General features: G+C 41.5%; 1 protein-coding gene across 1 annotated transcript; it reads right to left on the reverse strand.

The window, feature by feature from the left end:
* Positions 1-7,635: 7,635 nt before the first annotated feature.
* LOC148549284 (uncharacterized) lies at positions 7,636-9,148 on the reverse strand. Its single transcript, XM_088495711.1, has 2 exons — positions 8,794-9,148; positions 7,636-8,705 (listed from the first exon to the last, which is right to left on the reverse strand). Exons 1-2 carry the CDS (start codon positions 9,146-9,148, stop codon positions 7,636-7,638), a joined length of 1,425 nt encoding a protein of 474 aa, XP_088351837.1.
* Between the last annotated feature and the right edge of the window lie 3,837 nt (positions 9,149-12,985).

Here is a 12,985-nt window from a genome sequence, read left to right on the forward strand (position 1 = left end):
TTGTCACTTATATAACTATGTTAATAAAATAATTAAAATAATATAAAATTTTAATTAAACTGAAACCAAGCATTAAGGTAATAAATCTCATTTTTAGTTTCAAATAATTATTTATGACATATGACCCACAAACGCTAATGTATCATTTAATAGGACTCAAAATGAAATTAAACTTAAAATAATAAAAATAGCATTAAAGATACTCTTAGAAACAAAATGAAAAGAAATTAACATTAGAGATATTTTTAAAATTTTTCGAAAATTGAATAAATGACCATTTATGATGATGAAAAATTTAGTCATATTGATAAATCTATCCAAAAATAAAATAAAATTAATGTTATACCCATAAAAACTATTTAAAATTTTAAAATTAACCATTCTTTCTACCACTCTTTTTATTTTAATCTCGAATCCACTCTTTTCATTTCCACATCATTCTCCCCTTATATCTTTTCTCTCAGCCACTCTTTTCATCATCTTCCTTTCTCCTTCTTCACCTTCTATGTCTATTGTCTCTCTCTCTTATGAACTTTTTTATAATTTTATTTAGCTCCACTTGTTACATTCTTAAAATTTTTTTTTTTGTCTTTTTTAAAATTTTTCTTTTAGCAAAGATAGGTCTTTATTAATGTAATAAAATAAAGTAGATAGTCTTAAGTAGGAACAAATAGCAAGTCTGGAATATTCAACAAAAAAAAAATACAGTCACTTGAGAAAAGAGAAAAAAAAAAATATCGAAACACGAGAGAAAAAATCGCAATGTGAATTTAAAATCCAGAACTTGTTCATGACGTTCTCTGAACCTATGAAAATTTTTGAATTAGGGATAACTTTGTCTTCAAAATTTTTTAGATTTTTCGTTCTCCAAATACGCCATAGAATGAAGATAGTAAGAATATTTTTTCTTTTATCTTTACTTTTATTTTCCAAAAAACGTGCGTGATCGCTACATGGTTAGTTTTTATATAAACTATAGATCAGTTTAGATTAAGAAAAAAAAGTACTTATTTAATTTATTTTTTTTCTAAAAATATTTAATAAAAAAATATTATTTTAAATTTGGATAGTGTTCATACCCTGACTCAATGATAAGGCCTAGGTCCAAACGGAAGACCCAATTCGAAGGATTGAGCCTTGCCCTACACCGACCTCCTCCCTACAAAGTCGGTTCTTACCACGACTTACCCTAAAGAAGTCGGGGACGAGGATTAGCTGTCAGATAAACACTCATTCAAATGAGTAACTGCCCCTAAAATCTCTCTACCCACTTCCAGGTGCCATATCTCAATTTTCCTAAGATAAAGGGACGGTTATCCACCTTAAATGGCGGAACTACTCCAACGGTGGTTATGGGTTCACCACTATAAATACATTGGCACTCCTCAGGTATCAATAAGACCCAATACTCTCTAAACATGTTTTGCTCCCTTTGCTGACTTTGGCATCGGAGTGTCTTTGCAGGTACCACCCCCTATTTTCTCATACCGAAGTCGGACGGGGTCTTGGATCATTAATCCACTTGGATACTTCCTCATTCAGATGATTGGGCCAGCCAAACTAATCCAACCCACTAATCTCCGGTTACCCAACGTAACATTGGCGCTGTTTCCGGGGACCGGAGAGATCAGCCAGTAATGGCGGATGTATCCCCTGAAGATGGTCACGTGGCGTCGGATTCCGAACAAGAGAATCTGGATACTGGAAACAACGACGCAGACCTGACCTTCCACTAGGAAACTAACGACCAACACCGGGAAGGAACCTCCGGATTTAAAAATCCGAAGACAAATTCCTCGGAGGGGCGTGAATCAGAAAAAGATGGACCACCCTACGCAACTGAACTAATGGGGCTAGTCCATGTCCACCAAAGCCGCTTGGAACAGCTGGAACAGGAACGGGAGCGACAAAGGGAGATAGAAAAGCACCTAAGAGAGGAGATGGATCGACGAAAAGAGTTAGAGAAAAAATTCTTAAAGTTAGAATCCTCCTTCAAAGGTCGGAACTCCCGTGACGATTGAGAAGAATCGTCCCCAGGAGGGGAGGACCCTTTTAGTGAGGACATAATGAGGACAAAAGTTCCAAGAAACTTTAAAAGCCCCGATATGGACCTCTATGACGGAACCACATATCCAAAACATCACTTAAGCAATTTTAAAAGTCAGATGTATCTGGCTGATGCTTCTGACGCGACGCGCCGACCACCTTATCGAAAGCAGCGATGAAGTGGTTCGATAGCCTCCCTCCAAGGTCGGTCACCAGCTTCGAGGACCTCTCAAGGAAGTTTCTAATGAGGTTCTCCATTCAGAAAGATAAAGTAAAGCATGCACTGAGCCTCCTGGGAATAAAGCAGGAGGTCGGAAAACTTCTACGAGATTATATGGAAAGGTTCAACAAGGCATGCTTAGAGATTCAAGACCTACCCACCGAGGCAGTTATCATGGGGCTGGTCAACGGACTTAGAGAAGGTCCCTTCTCACAGTCCATATCAAAAAGACACCCCACCTCCTTAAGTGATGTGCAGGAACGAGCTGAAAAGTACATCAACATGGAGGAAAATGTCAGACTGAGAGAGTCGAGTTGGCGACCTGGGCACCTTCCCTTGATAAAAAAGAGGGAGAGGGAGCCCAAGAAGAAAGAAGACCTCGGTCCCGACAGACCCAGGAAATATCACTCTTATACTCCTCTAAAGGTTTCCATAGTGGACGTATACAGAGAGATCTGCAATACTGAAAGGCTGCCACCTCCCAGGCCCATTAAAAATAAAAAAGGGGGGAGTCGCAGCGACTACTGCGAGTACCATAAAATATATGGTCACTCAACAAACGATTGTTACGACCTTAAAAATGTGATAGAAAAGTTGGCCAGAAAAGGCCGACTTGACAGATATCTCATAGAAAGGTCGAACAATCATGGGAAGAGAAAGCGAGATGACACAGATAGAAGAGACCCACCGCCGCAGACTCCGGAGAGACATATACATATGATCTCAGGCGGATTTGCGGGAGGGGGACTTACCAAGTCCGCTCGCAAAAGACACCTCAAGCGAGTCTACCAGGTCGGAAATGAATCATCCGACCTCCCTACCATCTCATTTACAAAGGAAGATGGGCAAGGATTAATCCCTGGACACGACGATCCAGTGGTGATAACCATGATCCTAGCCAATGCCCATCTCCACAGAACCTTAGTAGATCAAGGAAATTCGGCAGACATCCTTTTCAAGCCTGCATTTGACAAACTAGGGTTGGATGAAAAGGAGTTAAGAACCTACCCTGACACCTTGTACGGGCTAGGCGACACGCCAATAAAACCACTAAGATTTCTACCCCTCCACACTACCTTCGGAAAGGGGGAAAAATCCAAAACTCTGAGCATAGACTTTATAGTCATCGACGTAGGGTCAGCATATAATGCCTTAATCGGCAGAGCTACCCTAAATCGACTCAGAGCGGTGGTGTCTACCCCCCATCTCTGCATGAAATTTCCGATGCCTACGGGAATAGCAATGGTACGGGGAGACCTGAAGTTGGCAAGAAAATGCTACAATGAAAGCCTGAACCTGAGGAAAAAAGGCAAAGAGGTTCACACCATAGAGCTCGGCGATGCAAGGGCCAAAGAAGAGCTGTGACCACAACCAGGAGGAAAAACTAAGGAAATACAGGTCGGTGAAGAGGAAGGAAGGAATACTAACATAGGAGCCAACCTGGGGGAAACCCTAAAGCAAGAGTTGACTAAGCTCCTAAGAGACAATTCTGACCTCTTTGCTTGGAAAGCTTCCGACATGCCCGAGATAGACCCCGAGCTCATGTCCCACAAACTCTTGGTATATCCGGGATCGCGACTTGTACAACAGAGAAGGCGCAAGCTCGGCCCGGAATGAGCCCTAGCGGTGGAAGAGCAAGTACAGGCACTCCTAGAAGCCGGCTTCATCAGAGAAGTCAAATATCCAACATGGCTAGCAAATGTAGTGCTAGTCAAGAAGCAAAATGGCAAATGGAGAATGTGTGTCGACTACACTTACTTAAATAAGGCATGTCCCAAGGACCCTTATCCACTCCCAAGTATTGATACCCTATTAGACTCTAGCTCGAGATATTAATACTTGTCGTTCATGGATGCCTACTCGGGATATAACCAAATCCCGATGTATGAGCCAGACTAGGAGAAAACATCATTCATCACGCCCAGAGCTAATTTTTGCTACGTGGTCATGCCATTTGGATTAAAAAATGCAGGGGCCACATATCAAAGGCTAATGAACAAGGTGTTCGCTTCTCACCTGGGGAGCTTAATGGAAGTCTACGTCGACGACATGCTAGTAAAAATCAAGGAAGAAGTCGACCTTTTGTCAGACCTCTCGCAAGTCTTCGACACCCTAAGGTTACTCGGGATGAGGCTAAATCCCGCAAAGTGTACCTTCGCGGTGGAAGCTGGAAAATTCCTAGGTTTTATGCTAACACAAAGAGGGATTGAAGCAAATCCCGATAAGTGTAAAACTATCCTGGAAATGAAGAGCCCGACTTGCTTAAGAGAGGTTCAACAATTGAATGGCCGACTTGCAGTCCTCTCCAGATTCTTAGCAGGATCAGCACTCAAATCCCTTCCACTGTTTTCTTTATTAAGAAAGGGATGCCAGTTCAAATGGACTCCAGAATGCGAAGGAGCGTTCCAGAAGTTCAAAAGGTTCTTGAGCCAACCACCAATCCTAACCCGACCTCTAGTCAGAGAAGATCTCATCCTATATTTGTCCGTAGTAGACAAAGCTGTTGCATCAGCCCTGATAAGGGAGGACGAGATTGGGCAGCATCCAGTTTACTTCATCAGCAAAGTTCTCCAGGGTCCCGAGCTAAGGTATCACAAACTAGAGAAGTTTGCCTACTCCTTAGTAATAGCCTCACGAAGGCTACGACCTTACTTTCAAGCACATACAATAAGAGTCTGAACGAACCAACCCATGAAGCAAATCCTCCAGAAGACGGATGTTGCAGGGAGAATGGTTCAATGGGCAATAGAGCTCTCCAAGTTTGACTTGAAGTATGAAACTCGGACAGCAATCAAAGCCCAATGCTTCACCGACTTCATAGCAGAGTACGCGGGAGACCAAGAGGAAAAGCCAACTACATGGGAACTCTATGTAGATGGATCCTCAAATAAGGCAGGAAGCAGCGCAGGCATAATACTGGTGGATGAAAGGGGAACTCAAATAGAGGTATCCCTCAAATTTGAATTCCCAGCTTCAAAAAATCAAGCAGGATATGAAGCTCTGATTGCAGGATTGAAACTGGCAGAAGAAGTCGGTGCAACGAAAGTGATGATATACATCGACTCTCAAGTGGTGACCTCCTAGATAAATGGAGAGTATCAGGCCAAAGATCCAAACATGAAGAGATACCTGGAAAAAACTCTGGAGTACCTCGGGCACTTTGCGGAAACCGAGGTTAAGCATATAACTCGGGATCTCAATAGCAGAGCAGACGCCCTCTCCAAGTTGGCAAGTACTAAGCCAAGAGGGAATAATAGAAGCCTGATCCAGGAAACTCTCCAAGAGCCCTCTGTAGTAAAAGCAAAGGGCAAACAAGATGTCCTTGAGGTATCTGGGCTAAACCTCGGATGGATGAATCCTTTGGTCGAATACCTAAAATTCAACATCCTCCCCAAGAAGGAAAAAGAGGCTAAGAAAATCCGGAGGGAAGCACAATATTACACTCTGGTGAAAAATATCCTTTATAAAAGAGGAATATCAACGCCATTATTGAAGTGCGTACCGACCTCAAGGACTACTGAAGTGCTAGAGGAGGTCCATAATGGGATCTGCGGAAACCATCTCGGAGCCAGGTCGCTAGCCAGGAAAGTAATCCGAGCTGGATTCTACTGGCCGACCTCGCAGAAAGATGCCACAGAGTTTGTGAAAAAATGCCAACCATGCCAAATGCATGCAAATTTCCACGTGGCTCCCCCCGAGGAACTCATTAGTATAACTTCTCCATGGCCCTTCGCAAAACGGGGAATGGATTTGTTATGTCCTTTTTCCCAAGCACCAGGACAAGTCAAATACTTGATCGTGGGAATAGATTACTTCACAAAGTGGATAGAAGCAGAACCATTGGCCACTATCACAGCCCAAAGAAGTCGGAGATTTTTCTACAAAAATATCATCACAAGGTATGGAATACCTTATTCCATTACTACAGACAACGGAACCCAGTTCACCGACTCTACCTTCAGAAGCCTAGTAGCCAGTATGAAAATCAAACACCAGTTCACATCGGTGGAACATCCATAAGCCAATGGACAAGCCGAGGCAGCCAACAAAGTCATACTGGCAGGGCTAAAGAAAAGCCTACAAGAAGCAAAGGGAGCCTGGACAGAAGAGCTCCCACAGGTGTTATGGGCTTATCGGACGACGCCACAATCTGCCACTGGGGAAACACCCTTCCGACTTGTCTATGGCGTAGAAGCTATGATACCAGTAGAAATCAATGAGCAAAGCCCAAGGGTGATTCTTCACGATGAAATTGGGAATATATAGGGGCACAAAGAGGAGCTTGAATTGCTCCCCGAAGTCTGAGAACAAGCCCAGATAAGAGAAGCAGTATTGAAACAAAGGATGACTACCAAGTATAACAAAAAAGTCATTCGAAGGAGTTTCACCCCACACGACCTGGTCTTGATCAGAAACGACATTGGAGTCAACAAATTGGGGGAAGGAAAGCTCGCTGCCAATTGGAAAGGACCCTACAAAGTTAGTGAGGTCTTAGGAAAAGGTTACTATAAGGTGACCGACCTAAGCGGCACCGAGTTACCTAGATCGTGGCATGCTTGTAACATGAAAAGGTACTATAGTTAAAAGCAAACTCTACTCCCTGATGTACTCTTTTCCCAACTTCACGATTTTTTCCCAAAAGTCAAAGGGTTTTTTCTGAAGAAGGGTTTTTAATGAGGCATCATAGTAGAGGCTAAGGGGGAATAGATTATTAAAAACCTTTAGTAGCAGTAAAGTACCTTCCCAAATAAATAAAGATCTTTTGCAATATCTCTTATAAATTCATTCTCGTTTATTTTTCTTTCTACGAAACGCGCCGACTTAAGCTCGACAAAGCGTGAAAATCCCATGAACTGACCTAGATGGTCGTCAGGATAAAACGACGAGGTACAAATCGGTGTAAAGAGGTTATAAAAGTTGATGGTAATAGACTCGGAAACATACCGACTCATAAGTCGGAGTAAAAATCCAAGTAGAAAGGAAAACGCATCGCAAAAATAACCTAAGTCATAGAAACTCAATAAATCACAAAGTTGAGTACAAGGAATAGTAAAAAAGAGATCGAAAAACCTACTAAAAAGCATAAATACTGTCCTAAGTCCTTAAAGCGAAAGGGCTCAGGAGGACAGACAAGCCAAAGAATAGGTTTTCAAAAAAAAGGTTGAAGAAATTCTCTAAAGTATCAAAATCAGAAAAGCATGCACACAAAAGGTAACTTAAACCCTTATCCAAAAAAGGGTATTTATAAATATTTTGTTTACGGTCTCAAAAGGCCAAGAGAAATGTCAACCAAATCACCACAACAAACATAAAAAGAGTTTAAAAAAGAGGGGACCCACAGGCCGGGCCCCCATATAGCCAACAAATTTTTAGAGATTATCACCACCAGAGCCAGAAAGAGTAGTCGGATCACCACCAGAGCCAGGAAGAGTAGTCGGAGCGCCATCAGTACCAGGGAGAGAAGTATCCATAGGAGACGGAGAGGAGGTTCCATGAGGCCTTGAGGAACTCGGAGCATCCTTTGAACGAGGAGGGGACTCGATTATCCTCTGCCCCCGAGTCTTCAGATCAGAATCGGTGACAGGCTTAGGGGATGGAGGAGGATAAACTATGGCACCATCAATGACGATCTTGTCAGGATCCAAAGGAGAGAGATCAAGGTCGGGAGCAAGGACTCCGACCTGCTCCTTAAAAATCCTCCAGGCCTCCTCGGCTCCTTCAGCAATAGAGTCCTCCAACTCGGCATAAGCAGTCCAAGAATTCAACAAGTCCTTCCTCACCGTCATGAGGTCCTCGAACAAGCTTGAATAACTCTCCTGCGCCTTCTTCCTCAAGCCCTCCTCCATATTGCATTGGGCTTGTAACTTGCTCTCCTTCTCCCGAAGGACATCCCTCTCCTCCTTCAACTCAGCGACCTCCTTCTTCAACTCCTTCTCATGTTTCTGATATATGAGAAGCCTTTCCTCCAACTCTTCAACCCTCGAAGTTGAACCCAGAGAGCTAAGAGGAGTCTTCTCAAAAATATCAAGAAACTTGGTGCACACCGCCGCCACCCTGATATTCTCCTGAGCCAGAATAGTGAGGTGGTTCCGGATAGAAACATTATCCATACCTATACGAGTATGGGGATAGATGTATTTCCAGATAAATGCAGGAGCATCCACCTTAGCCTCACCTTCAAAAGAAGAGCTAGACTCTAAAGTCTTGCGCTTCTTCTTCTCTGGTTCAGGAGAAGATTGGGGAGGAGGGGGCGGCTGAGAAGAAGCCGAGGAGGAAATGACGATGGGTTGAGAAGGAGTCCCCAAGCTTCGGGAAGAAGGGGGAGGAGGAGGAGGAAGAGGAGAACCAATTACCCTGGCGCCGCCAGTCCTGGCACGGGACCTCGCCTTGGCCTCCTGGACTTTCTGGTAAGATTCACTGGAATTCTTCTTCGCCATCTCTGTAAAAAACAATTAATAGCCAAAAAGTCAGACAAGTCGGTAAAAACAAATCGCAAGTCGGAAACAAAGTAGAAAAACAAAAGCTACCTAGTTGTGTCTGGACAATGGTCGGCGACCCCTGGAAAAATTTTTTGGTATCCAGATCTGGGGCCCTCCCCCACACTTCTCGGAGGAACCCCACAATGGCTGTCTCCACTTCATCCAGATCATCCAAACTATATTTCTCACAGGGGGAGGCCTCCAACCAGTATAGAGGAAAGCGAGGAGAAGAATTCTCATCCAGGAAAAAGGGGTGGTGACCCTCTACGCCTTGAACTTTGAAAAAATAATTTTTGAAGTCATAGAAGGATTCATCAAAAAGGGTGAAAAATCTCCGACCTTGTATAGCTCGGAAAGACACCCATTGTTGCTTGTTATTTTGCCCACTGAAGGGCTTGGTCATGTGGAAGAGATAAAAGAAAATCCTCAAGGAAGTTGAAAAGTCTAAAGCATGGCTGATAAACTGGTAGATTTTCAGAAAGCCCCAAGAGTTGGGGTGAAGTTGGGTAGGAGCAACTCGGCAGTGACGTAAGATGGCAATCTCAAAATCAGAAAAAGGGAGAAAAACGCCCAGACGGGTGATCATACTCTCATACATGTAAAAGAAATGAGGGGCTACTTAAGAAATCCTCCCGAAACAAACCCGGTCTTCCGGACCCGGGACCACCAATTCATACTTCGGCTCATCCTCCTCAGAAGTACAAATTCGGTGATGAGTGCGAAGGTTGGTGATAAATTCGGTATCGACCAAAGGTTCCTCTCCTAAGACCGTAACATCGACCCATTGGGCAAGAACTTCTACAGAAGACATTCTTTCCTAAGGTATGATGAAAACCTACAAATGAAAAGGAAAAGAATAAAAAACGAGAGTTCCTAAGGGGGGCATGGAATTAAACAGAAGCCTACGACGTCACCTTCTCTCCCTCTAAATAATAAAAAGCATGCAAACATAAGCACTTAGTAAAAGAGAAGGGGAGAAAGAACCAACCTTTGCCTAGAAAAAGGTAGATGAAGATGAAAGCCTTCAAACAAAAATGCTCCACGAACGGATGAAAATTTGGAAAATCGCAGAAACGAAACAATGAAAGAGAGGGAAAGTATTTATAAGCACGTTAGGGGCATATGGTAAAAACGGAAAGCGGTCATTAATGGGTGCACCGTTACCAAGGTAATTAATACCTACGCAACCTCTAACGGACGCGACGTTTGATTAGACGTAACTGTGAAAACCAAAAGTCACGAAAGTCACGTCGGTTCCGAACGATCACGTCAGTTCCCTCACAAGTCGGCTACGACCCCGAGTAGAATACTCGAACCCAAGTCTCAAAAGAAATTGGGCTCGAGTAGGGACACTGTTCATACCCTGGCCTAATGATAAGGCGCAGGTCCAAACGGAAGGCCCAATCCAAAGGATTGAGCCTCGCCCTACACTGACCTCCTCCCTACAAAGTCGGTTCTTACCACGACTTACCCTAAAGAAGTCGGGGACGAGGATTAGCTGTCAGATAAACACTCATTCAAATGAGTAACTGCCCCTAAAATCTCTCTACCCACTTCCAGGTGCCATATCTCAACTTCCCTAAGATAAAGGGACGGTTATCCACCTTAAATGGCGGAACTACTCCAACGGTGGTTATGGGTTCACCACTATAAATACACTAGCACTCCTCAAGTATCAATAAAACCCAATACTCTCTAGACCTGTTTTGCTCCCTTTGCTGACTTTGGCATCGGAGTGTCTTTGCAGGTACCACCCCCCATTTTCTCATACCGAAGTCAGACGGGGGTCTTGGATCATCAATCCACTTGGATACTTCCTCATTCAGATGATTGGGCCAACCAAACTAATTCAACCCACTAATCTCCGGTTACCCAACGTAATTATTCAAATAGAGCTTTTAAAAATTAAAAAACATCTTTTACTACTTTTGTTTTTTCTAAAGGTAATGTATTATCTTTTAAAATAAAAATAATTTATTTTTTCATAAAAATAATTTTTTTAAAAGATATATCTAAATGTACTTAAAATTTAATAAAAGTACTTATTTTTTTAAAAGTATTTTATTTTTTTTAAAAGTAACTTTTTATTCAAATAAGTTAATCGACTAATCGAGATCAACACTATATAAAATAGAAAGACGGTTACTTTGCAAGATACCGTCAAAATTATTTCAATAATTGGAAGACCAATATTTGTGACATGTGCTTGAAATTTTGATGTATTTTCATTTTGCGTGTCTTTTTCTTAAATGGGCCAGATGATTAATTTTAACATTTTTTTTTTCAAATAACAGTAGTTTAATTATTATTTTTTTATTAGATGTCTAGATGAAACGTTTAATTAGTTTGAAGAGGGTGCATAAGAGTGTGGTGGTGGAAGGAAAAGAAGAGAGATTGTGGATTAAATGAAGTTATAAGAAGTAATTTAAAAATTTTAAATAAGTTTTTACTATTAAGATAATATTAGCAACCACAATTTATTTCTTTATGGATATAGTATCAATTTTGTTATTTTGTATAGAAATTTATTAGCGCTTAAAACTTTGTAGTTAGGTATTAGTATTTATTTTTTGAAAATTTTATGTATATTTTATTCGGAAATAATTATTTAAATTAGTTTCTAAAGATTTTTAAAGTGAACATTTTAGTCTCTCAAAAAAATTAATATATAGATTAATTTTCTAATTTTTTTGTTAGATATAATAAATTTTTGTCTATTTTTTAGCATGACTCACTAACGAAGAATGTTGGGTTGACAGATAAACTCGCACACGTAGCAGTTAAGTGTCCACATATGCAAGAAGGACAAAATAATTCTTGGCATGACTCATTAGCCACACAGACTACTGCCACTGCTTCTACATTCTCTCTCCTATTTTTTCTTCTTTCTTCTTTCTCCTCTTTTTCTCTCATTTTTCTTCTACAATTAGACCCAACCACCACCACCGCTTCACTCTCCTTCACCATCTGCCTCTTCTACTGTAAAATCTCATATCTGACATCATCATCAACGCAACTCCTCCATCACACAAAGAAAAAATGTCTCCTCTGTCACTCATCAACAGCAACTCCTTTTTGGCATTTCATGTTTTGTCTTTTGTTACCTCAATCACCAGTTATGTTACTGTCACCCTTTTCTCTCCTCTTATGATCTCTCTCTCGATCTTTCCCTCTTCTTCGTTCACCTTCTTGATTTGTTTATCATTTTTTAATTGAATTAGCTCTTGACCCAGTCCGCAGAGAACGTCATTGTCGTTGCTTGAGGATAATCGTCAGAGGCAAAATCATGACGTCAGAAGCAAGATCGTCGCCGTTTTTATTACGAGGATTAAACAAAACGAATCAAAGATAAGAGAAAAAGGAGAATTTGTTTCTAAAGGGGTTGGACAAGGGCGAGAACAGCATTGGCCTGCCCGAGATTGGTGAAAAGGGTTCTCGAAGGTTGTCAAAAAACAGATCTAGTTTGTTCCCTTTCACCACCTTCGCCATCGTCACCATCTTCATCCACTTACTTCACCATGTGATCCTCCATGCCATTGCTGAAATTGGAGTGGTCCTCCTTGTTGCTGTGGCTGTTTGATTTTTCCTCGGCAATTATGAATTTGGTGGTGGTACTGCCGTTAGTGTTGTTGGCGATATCCCATAGGTAGGGGTGTACATGGGCCGGATCATACCGGGTTTGACTTAATCTAGACCCGACCCGAAAATATAGACTGGGCCTAATTTTTAGACCCTAATCCGATTCTAAACCCGATAAAACCTACGCACCTTCGGGTCGGGTGAAAAAAGGGTAAAAACCGGGTGAAAACCGGGTCTTTAGCATGCAAAAATCACCTAATCTCCAACCATTATTTCACAATTCACATAGTAAAATTCACTTAAAAAAATATAACAAGAACTAACCCTTCTCTAAAATTAAAGCATAACCATAATCAATACTAATATTGTCTAATAACACCAAATATTTAAATCAATACAAATAATACAATATTATGCATTTTAAACATAAAACATTAACTTATAATAATCTTATAATGACTAATAACACAAAATATTAAGGTTTACAATATTTAAATTCCACATAAGAATAGCCATCATCCATCACTAATAACACAAAATATTAATTGTGCATGATGACCGGGCCACCAGACCGAATTTGGGTGACCCGAGCTATGGCCCAAATCCGATCCAAAATAATGACCGGGTCTATTTTTGAGACCCTTACCCGGTCTTAAATCCG

Source organism: Arachis ipaensis, chromosome B8 (assembly GCF_059453495.1).
Source record: "Arachis ipaensis isolate K30076 ecotype BB chromosome B8, ASM5945349v1, whole genome shotgun sequence".
NCBI lineage: Eukaryota > Viridiplantae > Streptophyta > Magnoliopsida > Fabales > Fabaceae > Arachis > Arachis ipaensis.

Bases quoted from the DNA above. Each gene is read 5' to 3' on its own strand.
- LOC148549284 (XM_088495711.1), bottom strand. From the start codon at position 9,148: ATGACCAAGCCCTTCAGTGGGCAAAATAACAAGCAACAATGGGTGTCT. The intron at 8,706-8,793 runs GTAGCTTTTGTT...TGTTTTTTACAG, and splicing joins CATTGTCCAGACACAACTAG to AGATGGCGAAGAAGAATTCC.